We start from the raw sequence: 19,943 nt of genomic DNA on the forward strand, positions 1-19,943 counted from the left end.
GTTGAGTGAATATTAGAATATATATATATATATATATATATATATATATATATATATATATATATATATATATATATATATATAAGCATGAATTGAATACATAAAATGAATACAATTAAAGGGAACGTTAGGACAGGGATAGGCAGCACACAGACCTCTAAGGAATGGGGGGAGGTCGACAGTAGACAGTCTAAGGTTAAAGTTTTGGGGGTTTGGGGATGAAACCACAGAGCCAGGTAGTGCATTCCAGGCATTAACCACCCTGTTGCTGAAGTCGTATTTTCTGCCATCGAGTTTGGAGCGGTTCACTTTAAGTTTGTATCTATTATGTGCTTGTGTATTTTTTCTTCTCCCAGAAAATATATATTTTAAATTAAAATATATATTTATATATTAAATATATTTATATTTTAAGTTTTTTAAATTCTTTATTTTTATTTTCATATTTATTTGTTTATATATTTATTTTTATAGTATTTTTAATTCTCCCAGATGTCCGCACAAAATTGTCAAACTTGGGGAAAAAATAGTCTAAATGGCCTTTTAAAGTTGCTGGAGTTGAGAAATGCTGTTTGAGGCCAATCAACTCGCTTTTCTAAGGACAACACCCCCCCCACCCCACCCCCCCAAGAACAACCTATGGAGGACGTGGCAAAAGGCTACAAAGACGTTTGGCCTCCTTTGGAGCCCAACCTTCTCCTGTCCTGCCTTTCCTCAGGTTATTCTGATGGAGGTTTTTGGTGGGCAGGATACATTTTCAGAAAGGGCAGTGAGGGAGCCTGGAGGGAGGTAGAGGTCTGAAGTGATAATGTTATGCTCCCAAAGACAATTTCTCTAATTTGAGTGGGTGGGATCTGAGGAATTCTTTGGTTCTAGGACAGTGTTGCAGAGTTTGCAAGTTACACCCTAAAGTAGTCTTAACTTTATTCTTAAATCACTAACTTAAGCCAACATATTAAAAGCAAGATGCAATTAGTGGAGACGCACATTTTTGTTACCCCTTGTAAATAGCAGTTGAAAAGATGACATGCAATTTTAGAAGCATTAAAATAAAGTAAATATTTGACACCTGCTATAAATAAGAGTGGAAAACTGCTGTAAGGATGACATTTTATACAATTTCAAAAGAACTGGGAAGGGAATTAAATATACTTCTGAATTGCTCAGAGGAAAATTCAGGATAGCTAATATTCCAGAATGAAACAATAAAAAAGAGCAGAAGGAATGGGTGAGTCTCCTGTTTCTGGCTTTGAGAAGCCGTGTCATAAAAGTGCCACAGAAATAAATGGGTTCTGCTCAGCTCCGTTCTTCAGACAACACTCAAAATCCCAGACAGTGGAGTGTTTCTGGCAGAACACTTAAACAAGTGGCCAGCAATGGAACAAAATGAAGGCAAGAACTTCAGCAGTATCAGTTTGCTTTAGATGTCCTTGTTTTCTTTGAGGATCCTTGTAAATTATTTGGCTGGAATATTCTGGGGACATTCAGTTAGAAGGCGGCATAGATTGTGTTTGGTGCCGCCATGCACATCCCATGGCAGCCTGCATGCGTGCCGAGACCCCCCATGTGGATGAGGGTCGTCAGCCACGAAGGACGGACTTTCCTGCCACAAAAGAGTCCTATGAAGGATTCTGGAAGGGTTTGTGGCTCTTAAATTTTGGGGCTATGGCTAAATACTTCAGATAGTAATTGTCCGCAAGGGAGGAGAGGCTGCAGGCTGCTTTGGAAGTGCTGGGAGCCATTTTCCCTCGGATGTGCAACTTCTCCACATGGCTGCCCTACCTGCCTGAGCTCGCACGGCACATCTGCAGGCAATTTACCCCCAAGCCTTTTTTGAGAATTACTGTGTTCTAATAAATTATTTGAAAGAGGACTGCGGTCTCTGGATTCTTTTCCGTTTTAAATTATTGTACCAGAGTTTGTTACAAAACACCTTTGAAAAATGATTTCCCCCCTTAATGATGGCATAAGGTGGCACTAGTGAGCTTCCTCAAATCCTAATAAAGATCTTTGTTTTGCTAGGATGAATTATTTGAGTGGCTTCTTGTTTTTTCTTCCCGTTCAGGAATCGCCACGGAAGGGATCTATCGCACTGTTGGGAGCAACATCCAAGTCCAGAAGCTCTTGAATGCCTTCTTTGGTAAGACCTTCGGCAGGGCTCGGTCGGAAGGAATTGCCCGAAAGGAAAGGAACCGAGGACACCCAACCACCACTGTTCATTCTGAAATCTGCCTCAGAATTTCACTGCTTCCTCTTTTTTCATTTTGCTGAATAATCTGTGATCATCTTTTTCATGGGAATTAAATTAACATAATAGTTATGGTAGAATGGCTTTTATTAGCACACTGTTTTCCACATCATAGAAAACTAGACACGGGGGGGAGAGAGGACAGACCTGGTGGAGTTTTACTGCAAATAGGTGCTCCTTGACTTACAACTATTTATTTAGTGACCGTTTGAAGTTAACAGTGGAAGGAAGTGACTCATGACTGGTCCTCACACATGTGACCGTTGCAGCAGCAGCCTCAAAATCTAGGCGCTTGGCAATTGGTCTGGGTGCTTATGAGGGGGGCAATGTCCCGGGTTCGCCATTGGCCACCTTCCCAGCCGACTTGCAATCAGCACAATCAATGGGAAAAGCCAGATTCACTTAATGACTGCACGATTCATAGCAATTTGCTTAGCAACCAGTCATAAAATTGGGTACGACTCACTTAACCATATCCTCGTTTACTAATGAAAGTTCTGTTCCCAGTTGTGGCTACCCGTGTGCCACTGGAGGCCATCCAAGCTGAGGCGCTCCGGAAGTTTTGGTCCATGTCATCCAGCAACATCCGGGAGAGTTTTTGAGGCATTGACAGGATTGGGCCCTTCAAGAGCTTCCTTTCCACCACAGATGGATGGCAGACATTACTGGAAAGGGGTGCAGTCTAATGCGGCGGTGTTTGCAGTTGGATATAACATCTGCAGGACACCTTTTGCCCCCTTGAACAGGCTCACAAACTTGTGGACAGGAACCAGTTTCAAGAGGAGAGAATAGGCAGAGCTCAGGGTTGAACTGCGGGAGCCCTTTGTTGCTTCCTGTAGATCAGGGGTCTCCAACCTTGGCAACTTTAAGCCAATTCTGGGAGTTGAAGTCTGCCAGGCTTAAAGTTGCCAAGGTTGGAGACCCCTGCTGTAGATGTTTCATTACCTGACTAACATCACGATTTAACTTGCAGAGAAAGGGAGGGAGGGAGAGCACGGATAGATCTGCTACTCTGCCATCCCGCATCCCTGCCAATGTCGGACCTCTCAGTGCTTGTCCTGGAGAATTACGCTCTGCATAAAAGAGTGAAGATTTGCATTTCTAAAAATATATTGATTAGCTTTGAATTTTGCAGAAGCTGGTGGAAAATTTGAGATATGTAAATCCAAACCTTCCAACTTTCCACTCAATTTGGTGATTCAGCTGCAATTGTGAACTATCACTGTTACTTGCTAGTACAACCAGAACAATTTGCAATTTAAAATAAATCCTCAGGACTTGTGTTTTTTTAGACTTAATATGGAGATTTACAATCTGGGGCAGGAGAAGTAGAAATACAAGCACAGAGAGGGAATGAAAACAGTTTTGGAGAGGAGAGTTTGGTAAAGATTAAATAGCTGGAAAACTGATGGTTGATTTGACAAGTATATAAATGTGAAAAATTGCAGCTAGCAATCACAGCTGCTCAGGCTTGGAGAAGGGCCGGAGTTAGATTTCTGGGACCGAGGGGAAAGCCAGTAAAAATGATGAAAGGCTGTAGACAGTTGGGCAGGCAACAAAAGCAGAAATATTGCCAGAGGAGTAAAAAAGAAAAAAAGATAGATTTCCTCCCTGGTTAAAAAGGAAGGGATGAGGAAGGGATAAAGGAGAGAGTGGGAAGGTCAGGGCCAAGTCTCTGCTCTGGGGGGGGGGGAGTTTAGCAGTCATTAAAGTCATGAGTAAATTATAGGTCCTTCATAAAGAAGAACGAATAACTTGAAGGCAGGTTCAGTCGTAACAATACCAAGAGGGGAAATGGAGACCCGGTGTGTGTTCCAGGAAGGGCTTCAGAGACAGTGGAAGTTCCGTAAACGAAAGGGTCACAACCGGTAAAGTTAAACATTGTAAGTGCCATTTGAATGTCTCCTTCCCCTCAGGAAAGATAGAGATCTATTGGAAGGAGCCAGTATCCAGCGGGGACGTGTTTGGTTTCAAGTTCAGCTCTCTTCTGCAGAAGAGGTCCCTGTGTGGCCAGGATAGAAAGCGGGCCGACCCTCTTCTGCTCCGGCCTCCCTGAGAGAGACTTGCAGCGGCTTCCATCCCTTTGGGTCATTGGGGGGACAGGCTGGAGCAAGGGAGCACCAGCGAGAGGCCGGCCGGCCAACTGGATTTTGGCTCGTGGTTCTTCCAGTCTCTCTTGGGACTCCATAAGACGGAGACCACATTTTTAATCCTCTGCTTGCCTCATGGCATGCTCAGTTTCATTCATTCCTTTTTCCTAGAACTTATCAATGTCATGTTGGATTTTATTTTAGTCATCTAAGGCAGATAAAACATCTTGATCTCAGGACTCTTTTACATTTTTAAAAGTGGCTGAGGACCCTAATGAGCTCTAGTTTATGTGGGTATTAGAAAATAAAACAGAGAAGTTTTAAAATTTATTTGGTTTCATGGGCACCCTTTGAGAACTGCTGGTCTAGGGGGCTACCTTTCTACCCAGTTGTGTATCATTCAGTAAGGATTGAAAAGGGCAAATCTGATAAACGTCCCTTCAGTTTCATCCACCTGATCAATCGAAACGTCTAAGCCTATGGAACTAACGCTTAAACTTTGTGGCCTTCATCCATGACTGCATCTCACATTGATGAAAAAGCATCGATGAGCAGTAACTGAATATCTATTTTCATAATCTACATATCCCCTTAATTATCAGGCTTAAATGATTTGCTAAAATCAGAAATAGGGTATTTTGTTAGATGTTTCTCTGAATCAAAATGCACCTGTAGCAGAGGTGTCAAACTCTATTTCATTTTTTTTTTTTTTTAATTTGATTTATATGCCGCCCTTCTCCAGAGACTCAGGGCGGCTTACATACAATGTGTTAAGCAATAGCCTTCATACTTTTGTATATTTTTATACAAAGTCAGCTCATTGAGGGCTGCATCAGGGTTGTGTTTGATGGGGGAGTGGCAGCTTGACGTCACTTGTGTCGGGGGCACTTGTGGTGGCCCAAGCGCTCTGCCAGGGAAAATGGGCTCCCGATCTCCGTTTTTGGCTGCGACGGCCTCCTGCAACCCCCTGCCAGCAAAAACGGAGCTCGGGAGGGTCATATGCAGCCCTCCCAAGCTCCGTTTTCATTGGCAGGGGCCCCGTGGGCCTGTCCTTTGCTGTTTCCAGGGCAACCCCGTGGGCCAGATCTAAGACCCACGGGCCTTGAATTTGACACCTGTGATCTATAGCATCCTTGGCAATTTGTTGAGAAATAAAGCAACAGGAAGAAGATGGGATGAGAATAGTTTCAGATAAATCCATAGTGGCTTCTGGAAAGCATTGTTTTTAGTCATTGTTTGGTCTGCTCTAGACTCCATCCTAGTCTTGATTCTAGGCTGACAGGTGGCCTTTAAGACAGGTTGCTTAGCAACTGCCACCCCTGGGGTACTGAGGGCCTGGATCTGAGCTTCCGGGAGCCCTCCAGCATTTAGCATTTACAACCATCCTGCAGTCACCTGACCCCATTTTGCAGCAGCTTTGCCAAGCACCCCAATTGTGGGGGGGGGGGTGTCACGTGATCTCAGGGTGGGGACTATTGTCAGAGCTTCAAACAGGGCGTAAGTACCCTTCAGGTGGGAACTTCCCAGCAGGTTGTGGACTGCCTCGATAATGCTTTGGGATTTGCCTTTTGTCTTGTTGATTTTACAAAAACATTTGTCTATTTCCCTACGGCTAAATGTTAAGTATACATGCATGCATAATTAATCTAACTTACCTTTTTCCTCTTCCCCCTCCTTCTCAAGATCCTAAGTGCCCCGGGGATGTGGATTTCCAGAGCAATGACTGGGACATCAAGACTATTACTAGCTCCTTGAAGTTCTACCTGAGGTAGTGTCCAAACTTGTTTGCGTCTACCAAATAACTGTCCGTGTTCCGGATCCTAGATGGATCTCATGGCCCAGGTGGACGATGCCTAGTTAGCCAGTGACATCTGGATCCACTGCTTTGCGCCAGAGTTGCCTAAAACCAGCAAATGGTGGCCTTCCATTCACAGTGCTGATTACCCAGTCTTCTTCCTGTAAGGAAGGGCGCTGTTGAGTGCCAGCAGCACAAGAGGAGAAGAGAGTTGCAACTGCCGTTGGACAGTTGTCCTTGGTAGAGGGTGGGGAAATAGCAGTAGCATTTAGACTTACGTACCATCCATAGGGCTTTACAGCCCTCTCTGAGCAATTTACAGAGTCTGCCTGTTGCCCACAACAACCTGGGTCCTCGTTTTACTGACCTCAGAGGGATGGGAGACTGAGTCAGGATCACACTCCTGGCAATGGGCAGATTTAACCTGGAAGCTTTGTTTTCTGCCTCACTTCCTTTTTTCTTTAACAGTGGAGCAAAATAAAATAAAATTTTAATCATCTGCAGTGGTGTGGCTGGGACTGTGCCTTCACAGAGTTTCCAGGACGTATGGGGTCTTAGCTCTGCCCCTCTATGGTCATTTTCCACTGCTCATCCCAGGAGGCCATCGAAAGGTGGGGTGAAAACTAAAAGCCATAGAAACAAAGCTCTCCCGTTGGTCTCACATAGGCGAGAGGTAGTTAAACCCACCAGCCTCGCCACTGCTAAGGACATCGGGACGGCAGAGGAACCCCTGCCTCAGCCCTTGGCCAGGCCAGAGGCTGCTGTCAGAGGCAGCGATCAGCAAAGAGCAACTGGCATGCTTTGGGCGTGTGATGGGAGCAGAATAGTGGAGTAGTGAAAACTTTGGCAAAATTGAAGGCATACAGGAAGTGCTGTGCAGTTAATAGCTTGGGTATGAGGCTGCATAAATTGGTACAAGATGAGCAAATTCTCTCTCCTGTCGTTTATCAAGCCAGTTTGATGCTTCTATCAACTATTTAAAGAGGATGCTGCTTAAAAAAAATATATGTAAGGCATCATTTCCTAGGCATCCCAGGGAATGAGAGCATAAAGGCTACCAGATGAGCAATCTCGGTGCAACAAATTGAGATATAAAGTGCCCCCCTCCCCTCCAGAATTCTTCCCACTGTGGAGTGGCCCTTGGTTGTTGGTGACTTTGGCACTGTTGCTTCTTCTCTTTTCAGGAACCTCTCTGAACCTGTCATGACATACAAGCTTCACAAAGAATTGGTCTTGGCTGCCAGTAAGTCTCCAAGAGGGGGGCAGAGGAGGCTGTTCCGGAGGGTTTCCTGATTTTGTTGTTTGTTTTCCTGATGGTGTGAAAAATACATTTCTGGAATGTGAGATCTCTGTCAGATGCTGTGAACAAATGCCAGGCTGTTCCTCTCCTCAATAACACCGGGAGTCTTTGGCTCACAAAAAGCAGGAACAGCCTTCCCTGTTAATGGCCCCGCTTGTACCAAATGCCAAACCAGGATTTTCAAGCCATGCTCCATTGAAAAAGCTAGAAGGTTGCAAGTGGGTGCAAAGCTAAGTCATAATGGTTGGCTTTATGCATCACGTGGACCAAAGTAAACATCTACTTGATGGCTTAATGTGATGCCTAAACTTTCTAGTTGCTTTTTTCTGCTGTAAGCACAAGTAGAATCTTTCCGATAAACAACAATTAGCGGAGTCCTTTCGTTTTCTGCATGGAGCACGTATGGCCCACCCCAATCTTGCTATGGAGTTTGGTTGCCATTGATGCTACGGTTAAGTGTAAGTCGTGATTTCAAGTGAGTTTCTATAAGGGAACAACGGATTTGGTTTGAACTATAAGTAAACTAAGTGCTTAGCCACAATTCACCATTAACATAAATTGGCTTTCCTTGGCCTTTCGCTCTTTCTTTGTGCCTTGTGTCGGGTCTTGCCTCGCTTCAAAATGGTGCTCAAGGCAGTGACAAAAATGAAATGGAAACATAGGTAATAAAACCTTAAAATGCCAACATAAAATAGCAGCCTAGGTTAATTAGTGGTGAAATCAGTAAGAGCGGCAGGCAGTGGTCCGTTTCAGAATATTGATGAGGGAAGTAACTAGCCAAAATTGGAAAGTCTCCAGAGGGGGGGCGGAACTTGCAGAGCCAGGCGGCTGTGCTTTGGCTGTGTCGTCCTCTCCTCATTGAAGCCACAGGCAGATTTTTTTTGGGGGGGGGGACAACGGGGAGGAGGGGGTGTTTCTGAACTGTAAATATTATTTCCCATGGTGGGCATGGACTTCAGGAAGGTGCCTTAAAGGTCAGTGTTAAGAGACAAATATAAGACTCTTGGAAATTGCAGATGGTCTTTTTAACCCTCATTTGTTAATCAGTTAATTAAAGTGGAAACTCTTTAATTGTTTCTTCCCCAGGTTTCTTGCGTCTTGGACTTAGTCCCCATGTGTGAGATTATTTTACCTTGCCTTCCCATTACTCTCCTGTCCTTCTTGCGATCTCTGCTTTAACCATGCAGCGGGGGGAATCTAAGATGGAGAAATTGCGATCCTGGGCATGTTGACTTTTAGTTTTAAAAATGGAGGCCTTTTCTAGAATGAATGTGCTGACGCTTGGAGACTGACAGAGTTATTTTCCAAATTGATAAATGGATTGTACTGTGCCTTGTTAGAGCAGCTCAGATAATACACCATGAAATCTCCCAGCCGCTTTGACCAACCTCATTTGCATTGAATTACCAGGCTGTAATCGAATACGTGGAGTCCGGTAATCTCTAATCATGCTGTCTTGCTTGGCTTGAGCTTCAGCGTTAATGAGCTCCCCAAGGCTTCCCGCCTCGGAGTTGCTCTTTTATGGAGTTTTATTTCCCAGTTTTCCTCTGATACTTTGGCTGTGGAGGATCTTTCTCCACAGCTGGGAAGTTTGATGCCCTGTGCTCCTTGAAAAGAGAGGGGATCTCTTGGGGCACGAGGGCCCGTTTACACTTATATTCGTATGCCACTGAGAGTTGTTTCCAACTGCAGCAGCATATGAATATGTTTAATAAATAAAATAAAAATAATGCAGCGAATGTTGGGGTGACGGATAGGAAGCAGCCATTACTCCAAACCCTTCAGAATAAGGGCCCTTCTCTCTCCCCCCCTCTCCCCCGTCACCAGAGCTCTTTTGGCCAGCTATCAGATGCTGCTCCTGTCCCCAAGCAAGGGGGACATTTGGGGTCCTTCTGGAGAAAGGCTCTTGCTCTGCTGCCTGTTGTTCCAAGAACCCCTTGAGAAAGCTGGAGGCAGTGAAAACATTGCTGGGCCATCCAGAGTTTCTTTTAAAACTCACTTGGGAACCATCTCCAGCCATTCAAGTGGGTGCAAGCAGCAATCAAGTCTTCACCGCAGGAGGGGAAGTGATGCTGTTGCCGGCCTCTCGCAATGCCCCCTCCCTCCCTCCCTCAAGAAACCATCGCTGGATCTCAGTTTCATCCAGTTTCCCATCTGAGGGAAGGTGGTAGAAAAGATGCTTGCCTGGCAGCTTCAGGGGGTCCTGGATGAAGCATCTGGACCCCTTTCAGTTGGGACTCAGGGCACGTGATGGGGCGGAAACAGCATTGGTTGCTCTTGTTGGTGATCTCTGGCGAGAGGGGGATGGGGTGGTGCAACCGCCTTCGTTCTCTTGATCTCTGAGTGGCCTTTGGTACCATCAGCCATGCTTCCCTTTTGGGCCAGCTGCAGGGTTTGGGGCTGGGTGACACACTTTTGTGTTGGTTTGACTCCTTTCCTCAAGGGGGACCCAGTCGGTGTTGATAGGGAGTAAGAGGGCTTTCCTACGGCCGCCACAGGGCTTGGTGCTCTCTTCACTCCTTCTTAACATCTGCATGAAGCTGCCGGTGAGACTCTTCACCCCCAGCGGTTGAGCTATCCTCACTTTGCTGAAGATTCTCAACTTCCTATCTCCACCCTGGTGGTCCAAGTGATCCTGTTGCCGGCCTCTCGCGGTGTCTGGAGCTGGATGGGGGCCAACAGGCTGAACCCTGGCGAGGCCAATGGCTTTGGGCGCATGGAGCTTCAAGACCTGGGACTTCTAACATCCTTAGTTCTGGATGGGGTGGCCCTGCCCTGGATGGCTCCAGTCTGCAACTTGGAGCTTCTCCTGGACTCACATATCCTGTCCAAAGAGCAGGGGGTAACTGTGGCTAGGAGAGCCTCTGCACAACTTTCTCTCAGGCACCAGTTTGGCCCTTCCTGGATCAGGAGTCCCAAGCCCTGCTCATTTCACATTTGGACTACAGCACTGTGCTCTACATGGGGCTTCCCTTGAAGAGCATTCAGAAGCTGCAGCTGGCGCAGAATGTGTGGCTGGACAGTTCTTCGGGCCCCTAAAGTGGCCCATGCTGCCAGTTTGCTTCCGGGTCCAATTCAAGGTGTTGGTTATTACCTTTAAAGCCCTGCATGGCATAGGTCCAAGTCCCCGATGGGACTGTCCCGGCCAACCCATGCTGGCAGAAGGGGCGTAGTGTGGATCCCGTCAGCCAAGGAAGTTCAGCTGGCCTGCTCCAGGAGAAGAGCCTTCTCCACCATGGTTCCTGCCCTTTGAAAGATCTCATCCCCCGAGGGGAGATGGACTCCCACCTCCTGACCTTCCGTAGGAGGCTGAAGGCCTGGTTCGGCCCCACGGCCCAATGGGGGTTAATGCTTTTTATGTCGTAAACCACCCAGAGTTGCTTTGAAACGAGATGGGCAGCAAATAAATTTAATTTTAAAAGATTCAAATCCAGTTTGCTTCCGGGTCCAATTCAAGGTGCTGATTATCACCCTTAAAGCCCTTCACGACATGGGGCCAGGTTATCTATTCACTGCCTCACCCCACTTGTGGGGCTGTGGTGGCTTACGTGGTAAGAGGCTGAGCCTGCACTCCGCTCAGGTCGGCAGCTCGATTCCCGCGAGCGAATTAACTGCGTAGGGACAGGAAAAGAGCCTCCCCAGATTGCCTACTGGCATTCAGGCGTCCCGCGGGTAAACTGACACAACCCGAAAAAGTTCCTTTCACAGAGGCAGCCAGCCACTCCGGTGATCCCTGGCTAGTATGTGCCATACGCTTAAAAAAAAAAAAAAGCCCACTTGCACCGGCAAAAGGAGTCTTCTTGGGATCCCTCAGCCCTGGAATTTCAGCTGGGGGAGTCAAGAAGAAGCACCTTCTCTGCCGTGGCCCCCACCCTCTGCAACATCCGACTGCCAGAGGTGGGATCTGCTTCCACCCTTGGTTTTAACTTGTTATTTAATGGTTGCTAATCTTAATTGTAGTATTTTTATTCCTATATTTTTACTGTATTATAAGCCACCCAGAATTACTTGCTACAGCGAGATGAGTGGCGTATAGATTTATGAAAGAAACAATGAATTCCAGGCTTTTAACTCATTTAGGCTATATAGCTGCAGGGCATATAGTCTTACTGGACCACCCCCCCCAAACACACACACACTCCCCCGTTTCCTCCGGCACCCCTCCCTTTCAAGGCACAGGGCCTCGCCCCAGTTACGTAATTTCCCAGATTTTATAGAAAGAGAGGCGATACCAAGTTAGGAAGGAGTCTAAGCTGAGCCTGATAAAATTGCCCTCCATGCAAGGAAGGAAGCCCCCATGGACCTGATGATGATGATGATTTTTTTTCTTTTTCACCCGCAGAGTCTGAGAACCTGGATTACAGGCTGGGAGCCATTCATGCCCTGGTTTATAAACTTCCTGACAAGAACCGAGAGATGTCCGAGCTGCTCATCAGGCACCTGGTCCAGTAAGTGGGGGCTGAGCTGAGACCTGAGCAAAGGTTCCTCTGGAGCTTTGGCCTCATTTGCTTGTGGGAGGGGGGTCGCTGGGGGGCCGGGGGGGGGAAGTGGAGTAGGAGCCGATGGTGGCCAAGCAGCTTGAGTGGTGAGTGTACTTAGTAGCTGTTCCAGAAACGAGGAGGCGTGACGTGGCCGCTTTGTTTTCCAGAGGAGAAAGATAAAGCACGTTGGAATTGGGGATGAAGAAAGCACATTTCCATTTGGGGGACTAGTGATATTTGTAGAGTTTGTTGTTGTTGTTCAGTTGCTAAGTCGTGTCTGGCCCTTTGCGACCCTCATGGGCCCCGTCCTCCCCTCTCTCCTGGAATCCCTTGTAGAGGACCCCTCCCCCTTTGTGGGGCTGTGCTTTACACACTGAGAGGGGGGCCCTTTTTGGCCTGCGCTCTCCTTCCTGGCTCACTTTCTTTCCTCCGTGAGTCATTCCAGCCAGCCTGGTCATCCCCGGGTGCAGGCAGTTCTTCTTGGGCCACGTGGCTCTTCATGCACTGCTGAGCTCCGACCCCTCTGGGCTGGGGATGCCAACACAGCCCACGATTCTCACGGCCGGCCAGGTTAGGTTGCAGAGCGATGTGTCTCGTTCCAAGAAGAGCATCAAACGGGCAAACCTTTTAAGTCCATCCGAAGTACAATTACAGAAACATGCAAAGAAGTTTTATGCCAAAGACAGCAGGGCACTATGGGTTATTAGGAGAAACAGCTGTAGTTGCTCAGAGGTATAGTGTGCTTATATTCATCTTTTTCTTATTTAAAACAGCTAATATTAAGTTGTCAACGCTGAGGTTCCAGCCATCTCCAAGCAGCTAGAAGCCCTTCTTACATGTAGTCCTCGACTTACAACCACAATTCAACTTTAACCCCAACTGAGTCATTGAGCGAAGCAGTTAAGTGAGACATCCCATGGCAGCCCAGACCGTGCAGTCCTCAGCTACTGCAATCCTGGCACTCCCAGCTGTGGTCGTTAAGCAGACAGAACCCCAGATAAGGAGCATGGGGTGCCTTGGGGGTTGATGGAGACCCTGAGAGTCTTTACTCAGGAACTGAAAATCGCCCCTGTTGAAATCCAAGCAGGATTTTCAGCCCCTGAGCAATAAAGATGCCTGGCCTGTGCCAGGCCTTCCAGGGCCTCCCCCTGAGGCACCCACACGCCTCCCCTTATTGCACCGCCTCTCTGCCCTGCTGGGATTTCAGCTCCGGCTCTCTGCCCTGTGGAATGAACTGCTCCCGGAAATGCGTAAGATCTCTGACCTCCGCGTATTTCGCTGTGCCCTCAAGACCCTGCTGTTCCGCCAGGCTGGGCTATCAACGTAATGATTTTAAATTAGATCTTTTAAATTTTTGGGGTTTTAAATCTGAGCCAAAATTATTTAATAATTTTAATTATTTTTAAATGGATGTCTGTCTTTGTGCTTTTAATAGGCTGTACACCGCCCTGAGTCCTTCGGGAGAAGGGCGGTATAGAAATAAATTATTATTATTATTATTATTATTATTATTATTATTATTATTATTATCATCATCATCATCATCATCATCATCATCATCATCTCTGGGCTGCCTGAAAGAGCTGCCTGCCAAAGGATGTCAGCTCCCCTCTCTGCGGGGGAGGAGTGCTTTCAGCAGGGTCCAGAAACGGTGCTCAAATTGTCAGCTTCAGTTTTTGCATCCCACTGAAGTTCAGCTGGCAGCTCTTCCAGCCAGTCCCCAGAGATGAGAGGGAGTCCTCTGGGCAGGCAGCAGCAGCCATCCCTGCCGGCTTCCTCGTTGATTGCCTGGGAAGCCGACAGAGGAGATTGCAAATGGTGATCCTGGGGAGCTTGGCAACCGGTTGTAAGTGCAGACACGGTTCAAGCACCTGTACTGCAAACATGTAACTACAGGGGGGGAGGGGCAGCAGCGTGACATTTTACAGGGGCAGGAAGTACTTCATTGGTTGTAAAGTACCTTTTTCAAGGCCGTTTGAATGTTTTATTTTATTGGTTTATTAGGTTTATTTTTTACAAATAACTCAAGGAGGGTTAACATGCATATGTCTTCCTTTTCCTAAAGGTGCTTTTTCAAGAGGCAGCTGGACTTTCTTGTTTTTTCTTTTGAAGACATTTCGCTTCTCATCAAGAAGCTTCTTGACAGGATAATGGGGAATGGAAGGATTTATACTCCTTGCAGACAGTTGTACTCATTTGCATCCTTTTAGAGGGTCATTGAAGCACTTGGAGATTTATCTGTGTCCTCAGGGTCACCTGAGTGGTGCAAATGATTCCTGTAATCTGCCATTTTTCCCCCTCTGGAAATCCATTCCTACTCCCACATCATTCCAAGGCTGTGCATCCCAAACTGTATAGCTAAAAGTCTGTAGAGATTCTCAGTCATCCAGGCCATGGTTGTCTCAAAAGTGCTTAAAAAGAAGTCCAGTTGCCTCCTGAAAAAGCACCTCCCAGTTTCTAGGCCAGCTCCTTAACCACTACACTAAACTGGCTGATTTCTACATTACAGTATCCCATGCCTGTTTATTTAAAGAAATAAGTACTTATCTGGCACTGGAAAAGAAAAAGTCCCAAACCAAGAAGGTTGGTTGCATATGCCTGGTTCTCATTTTCCTTACACAGCACCCACAGACTTCTAAACAGCTGCTGTACACCAGCAAGATGCTGACCAGATACAGACCTGAATCACCCTCTTCAGGCCATGGCTCAGCCGAAGTTAATCTGCATCCTTAATTGGCCCTGGCCATTGATTTCTCCCTAAATCTTGCCTAAGGAAGATCTCTCTTTAACATGGCTTGGCAAAGATTAGTCCAAAAATGTACCTCTCTCTCTATTCTCTCTCTCTCTCTCTCTCTCTCTCTCTCTCTCTCTCTCTCTCTCTCTCTCTCTCTCTCTCCCTCCCTCTCTCTCTCTCCCTCCCTCCCTCCCTCCCTCCCTCTCTCTCTCTCTCTCTCTCTCTCTCTCTCTCTCTCTCTCTCCTGTCTATCCCACATTTTTATAACTTACTAGGAAGTAGGTTGGGATCTACTTTGTCAAATACCTTACTGAAATCCACAGCATTTCGCTGCTCCACTAATTTAGAAATTTTGTAAAAGAATGAAGTAAGATTTGTTTGGCATGATCTGTTGTTGACAAACCCATGTTGGATTCTGGTTATATCTTTGCTTGCTTCTAAAAGTTCATAGATCTATTGTTTGATGATCTGTTCCAGGCTCTTCCCACGTATTGATGTCAGGCTGATTGGTCAGTAATTTCCTGCATTTGTTTTCCCCCTCTGCTTTTTGAAGATGGGAACCAATCTTTTGAAGGAGGATTCCTTCCTTTGAAGGAATCACAATTGGCTCGGTTCTCTCATAACATTAAGCAGTAAATCATGGTCAAGATCTTCATGGTCTGACTCCTTGCAGAGTCAGACTCCTCCAAAACCAAGCAAATTACATGCAATCCTAGCTATTTTCCAACTGCCCACAGGACAGCTTTACAACACGTTTTCTGGAAAACTACATTGCCAATCTGTTTAGCCAAGGTTTCTTTTCCGACCTATTTTCCTTTGGCTCTGCCTGTCCGTGTCTCTTCTGCTAGAAGGGGAGGGAAGTCCGGCCCTCGTCTCTCGCCCTCCGGGGTTCTGTGATTGCTCAGCAATTAGCGGCTCTGATTTCTTTGGTGCAAGCTAGTTTTGGAGCCTGTGCAAGATTTCCATTGGGCACTCCTTCCCAACGCCTTGTGTTGCTCTTCTCTTGGGAAATGGTACCAATTTTCAGTTGTACCGAGTGGCTGGGCTTTGCGTCACGTGGCTTTCTTGCTTTCATCAAGGTGGGGAGTAAGGGTGAGACTGAAGGCTCCTGTGGGCAGAAGGAATTACTCAGAGAGCTTTACGCTGTGCCCGATCCCAGCCCACCTGTGATAAACACCTGCAACCGATGAGGTTGTTGTAATTCTAGCAAGCCCTGGAGAAGGCGCAGGAGCCTCTCTTTAGAAAAGTTAGTTTTAGAAAAACCTTTTCTGTTCAAATAAAATGCAAAGCTGACTGCTTTGCAGGTTGGACTTTCATCTTGCTCTCCAGTTCCATCGATCTCTGGAGGGATCCTTTCACCCTTGGTCTCCTTGTTCCAAAACTGTTCGGCCTGTCCTGCTCTGAGCTGTTGGGCCCGGAGACTCTCCTGGCAATTGAGCCCCTGAGTCCATTGAGAAGCCAAGCTGGGGCATCCTGGAGAGTGGACGTCTCCTTTGTCCCCCAGCTGAACTCAAACCAGTTCTTCACTTTATTCTGGGATGTTCCTTTTCCCCCTCTCTCTTCTGTCGTGTGCCTAATCCCAGGGAAAGTAACACATAACCAAAAAGCCCCTGAAAAGGGTAACTGAACAGCTGAAGGCCAGCGTAGAAAGAGAAGACTTCATCACTATGCAGATGCATTGACAGCTTCTCCCCTCCCTAACAATCTTCCAGGATGCCCGGCTGGGAATGATGTGTGGGCCGTGTCAGTCACACCCAAGAAAATGCCACAGCCGTGTCACCTACCACAAAAGCCTGTAAAGTTTCCCAACCCCCAAATGTCACATGCATAGGAAACGAGCCCCTCCTGCTGATTCTCCAGTTCTTTGCCAACAACACCATAAACATCTCTCTTCCCCTGCTGGATCCAACTAAACGGCTAAGCAGAAATAGAACTGGCTAATGCTTGGGTGGGAGACCACCAGGAAACCTTACCTCTGTGAGCTGGAAGGGAAACCAGCAGAAGCATTCCAGAAGAAGCGCTGGCAAAACGCTTCCATATTCTTGCTATGGGAATTGATTCGTGGTCCGATTTGTAGTCGGAGGGGATCCTAGAAGCAGCCCACTCCAGCCCCCCCCCAAGAGGGACTGCTGCCTGAGCAGGCAAAGAAGGGAGGGCAAAATGGTAAACGGCAACATGACAACGGCTGTCACTCTCTGAAGATGAGGGATGGGAGCACCACCCTCTCCCTGGGCCAGGAGAGCAGAGCCGAGGTGCTCTGGGAGGCTGCTGGCACGGAAGGACTCTCACACCACTAAATGAACTACCCTGGGGCTGGAGCAGCTGGCACCCACTCTGTGTTGGCAACGGTAGCTCGCTAACCCCCACTCCGTGTGCCTTGACTTCTGCACTTCGCAACTCCGACTTTGAACCTGGACTGGCTGGCGAATCTGCTACAAGCCTCAGCCCTCAGATTCCACCTGGCTTCTCACCTGCATGTGTCAGACCGGCCCCAGTCTGATCCCTTGGTAGAACTCATTTGATTGATGTGAAAAGACCCTTTTACTAAGAGATGCTGATTGCAGTAAAGTCAAGGGGAAATCCCGTGCGCCCATAGAGGACTAAACCCCTGGTTTCCCCTAGCCCTCCCGTCTGTGTGTAGCCAATCCAGCACTGCTGAGTTATTATGGGAAACTCCGAGGTGTTTGGGCTGGTGAATTTCCACACTCAGGGCAAGCGACCTTGAAGGTGCCAGTGCACCAGGACGAACCTGGTTCCAGACAGCTCTGTTCTTCCTCAACCGTCAGTTCCCCCCCTCCCAATATCCTGCCATAAAGGTATGCAGCAAATTGCCCATTTGTCCCCTCCCCCACCCCCCCACCTTCCCCGATTAATGACAGAATGGCGGCGAGGCGCCAAGGCGAAGCTGGGGGATCTGACAGCATGTTGCTTTGGTTGGAAATTCTTGTAAGCCAAACTTGCTGAACTTTGTGGGGGGGGGGATGTGTATGTAGAGTCCAAGTGTGCATGCCTGCAAGCCTCGTTTACTAAAGAGAAGAAAACCAGCCCTTTGTGTGTTCGTAAGTGCTTGGCTTGGCACGGGACAGAGGTGGCCCAGAGGGGGCTTTGTAGCCAGCCCGGATCTGTCACAAGAGAGAGGGTGAACTTCCTAAAATAGGCTCTGCTTCTCAAATTCAGGAGAACCTCATTTTTAGCTTGATGTAATGTTGTCCCCCAGCTGTCCTGGAAGGGAAATATAGAAAAACCCCACATGAAACCCAATGCTGCCCCTGTGATATGGGTGCCATAGAAACCACAGCGCATGTTCTTTTATGCAGTCAGTACTACGGGGGCATTTTCCACCAGTTGATTACCTCTCTTTTATTTAAATTTCCAGGGCATTCTGATAATTTTTATTTGCACTATCTGTTTACAATCAAGAAAAAAACTATTTCTCTAAAAGCAGCAAAAGTTTGCTACATTAGAACGCCTCCAGTAAAGGAAAATAATTATTTAAAATTATTGCAACAAATTCAAAAAGACTTAAAGAGTTGGGCGAAATTACAAATATTGATTGGAAGAATTGCAACTATAAAGATGAACATCCTACCAAAAATCCTATATTTATTTCAAACGGTACCCATAAAATTAGGGAAAACTTTTTTTGGAAAACTGAACAAAATAATTCTTAAATTTATATGGTTGGGAAAAAAGCCCAGAATTAAACTAAAACTTCTACAAGATTCTAGAATTAAAGGTGGCTTTGGCCTCCCGGATTGGGAACTCTACTATCAGGCGGCAGTAATATCATGTCTCAAAGAGTGGATAAATTTAAAAAATGGAAGAATACTAACGATTGAGGGACATGATTTGCAGAGGGGTTGGCACGCCTTTATCTGGCAGGGAAAGAACAAAGCCCACAAGTACTTCCAGAGACATCAGGTGAGAGAAGCCCTGTTAGAAATTTGGTTGAAGATTAAAAGAAATTTTTATACAAAAGTTCCCAGATGGGTATCAACGATTTTAAAATTTTAATTGGGTGAATTTTATGGGTAAGGGGTTTTAAATTGGAGAAGCCAAAGATAATTTAATTTTGTTTTAATTGTATTTTAATATTTGTATTGTGTGTTTTAATTTTGGTTGTTCACCGCCCCGAGTCCTTCGGGAGAGGGGGCGGTATAAAAATTTAATAAATAAATAAATAAAACGATGGAAGCCTTGGTTTACCCCAATTTAATTGACTTAAACAAAATAGTAACCTATAAAGAATTGTTGGGCAGGCAAGGGAATTTGAAATCTAAACAAAAATTATTAGAACAAGGAATTAAAACAGATTGGTGGCCTTATCCACAGATCCAAACAAGATACAAAAAAAATTTAGAACTATATGGATTCCAAAATGAACCACAAGAAATGGATAAAATATTAACAGGGACTGATGAGAAAATAATTACGAAAATGTATAATTGTCTTCTCAAATTTAAAATGGAGAAGGAAATGGTGAAAGAAACAGTGATAATTTGGGCGAAAATTTTTGGATATAATATAGAATTAGAGCATTGGGAAAAAGTATGGGGAACAAATTATAAAATGACATTGTTGGCCGCCTATAAAGAGAATATCTATAAAATGTTTTATAGGTAGCATTTACCCCCGGCGAGATTGGCTAAGATGTTTCCAAATAACCCACCACACTGTTGGAAATGTAACCATCAACAAGGGACATACTACCACATGTGGTGGACATGTCCCAAAGCTGGAAATTACTGGTTAAAAATTAAAAAGTGGTTGGAGGAAATGACTGAGCAAAAAATTGATATGAAACCAGAACTATTTCTTTTGGGGATTATACAAGAAAAAATGGGGAAAAGATATTCAATACCTCATGCTCCACATAATCACTGCTGCCAGAATTTCATTTGCCCAAAATTGGAAACAACAATATGCTCCATCAAACACGATGATCATAAAAAAGGTGCTAGAGTGTGCAGAATCAGATAAGTTAACGATGGAACTCAAAGACAGAGAGGAAACGATTTATTACGAAACATGGAACAGATGGTATAATTGGCTAGAAAAGAAATCTAAAATCAATGTATAGTGACTGTTAAGAGAAGAAATTAGAGCGAAAATGCATTATTCAGTGTGTAGTAGGTATGTATATAATGTTGTGATTATATGAATTATATGAATAAGTATGTAACAAACAAAATGCATATGTATATAATTGGCCGAAGGATAAAATGGCTATTACCAAAGATGCCGGTATTGGAAAGCTGTAAAAGTGTAACTAAGATTTTAAAGATGTAAATGTTG

At 45.8% G+C, this 19,943-nt stretch overlaps 1 protein-coding gene across 2 annotated transcripts in view; it reads left to right on the forward strand.

Annotated features, from left to right (window-relative positions):
* Positions 1-19,943, forward strand: part of OPHN1 (oligophrenin 1) — a 118,195-nt gene that overhangs the window by 70,216 nt on the left and 28,036 nt on the right. For both annotated transcript variants that reach the window (XM_070951838.1, XM_070951839.1), the window contains exons 14-17: positions 2,066-2,140; positions 6,022-6,106; positions 7,318-7,376; positions 11,776-11,881. In XM_070951838.1, coding sequence (XP_070807939.1) covers positions 2,066-2,140; positions 6,022-6,106; positions 7,318-7,376; positions 11,776-11,881 — 325 coding nt within the window. The remainder of the gene's footprint in view (positions 1-2,065; positions 2,141-6,021; positions 6,107-7,317; positions 7,377-11,775; positions 11,882-19,943) is intronic.

Source organism: Pituophis catenifer, unplaced genomic scaffold, assembly GCF_029215685.1.
Source record: "Pituophis catenifer annectens isolate HBS135680 unplaced genomic scaffold, rPitCat1.0.hap2 SCAF_11, whole genome shotgun sequence".
Taxonomy (NCBI): Eukaryota; Metazoa; Chordata; class Lepidosauria; order Squamata; family Colubridae; genus Pituophis; species Pituophis catenifer.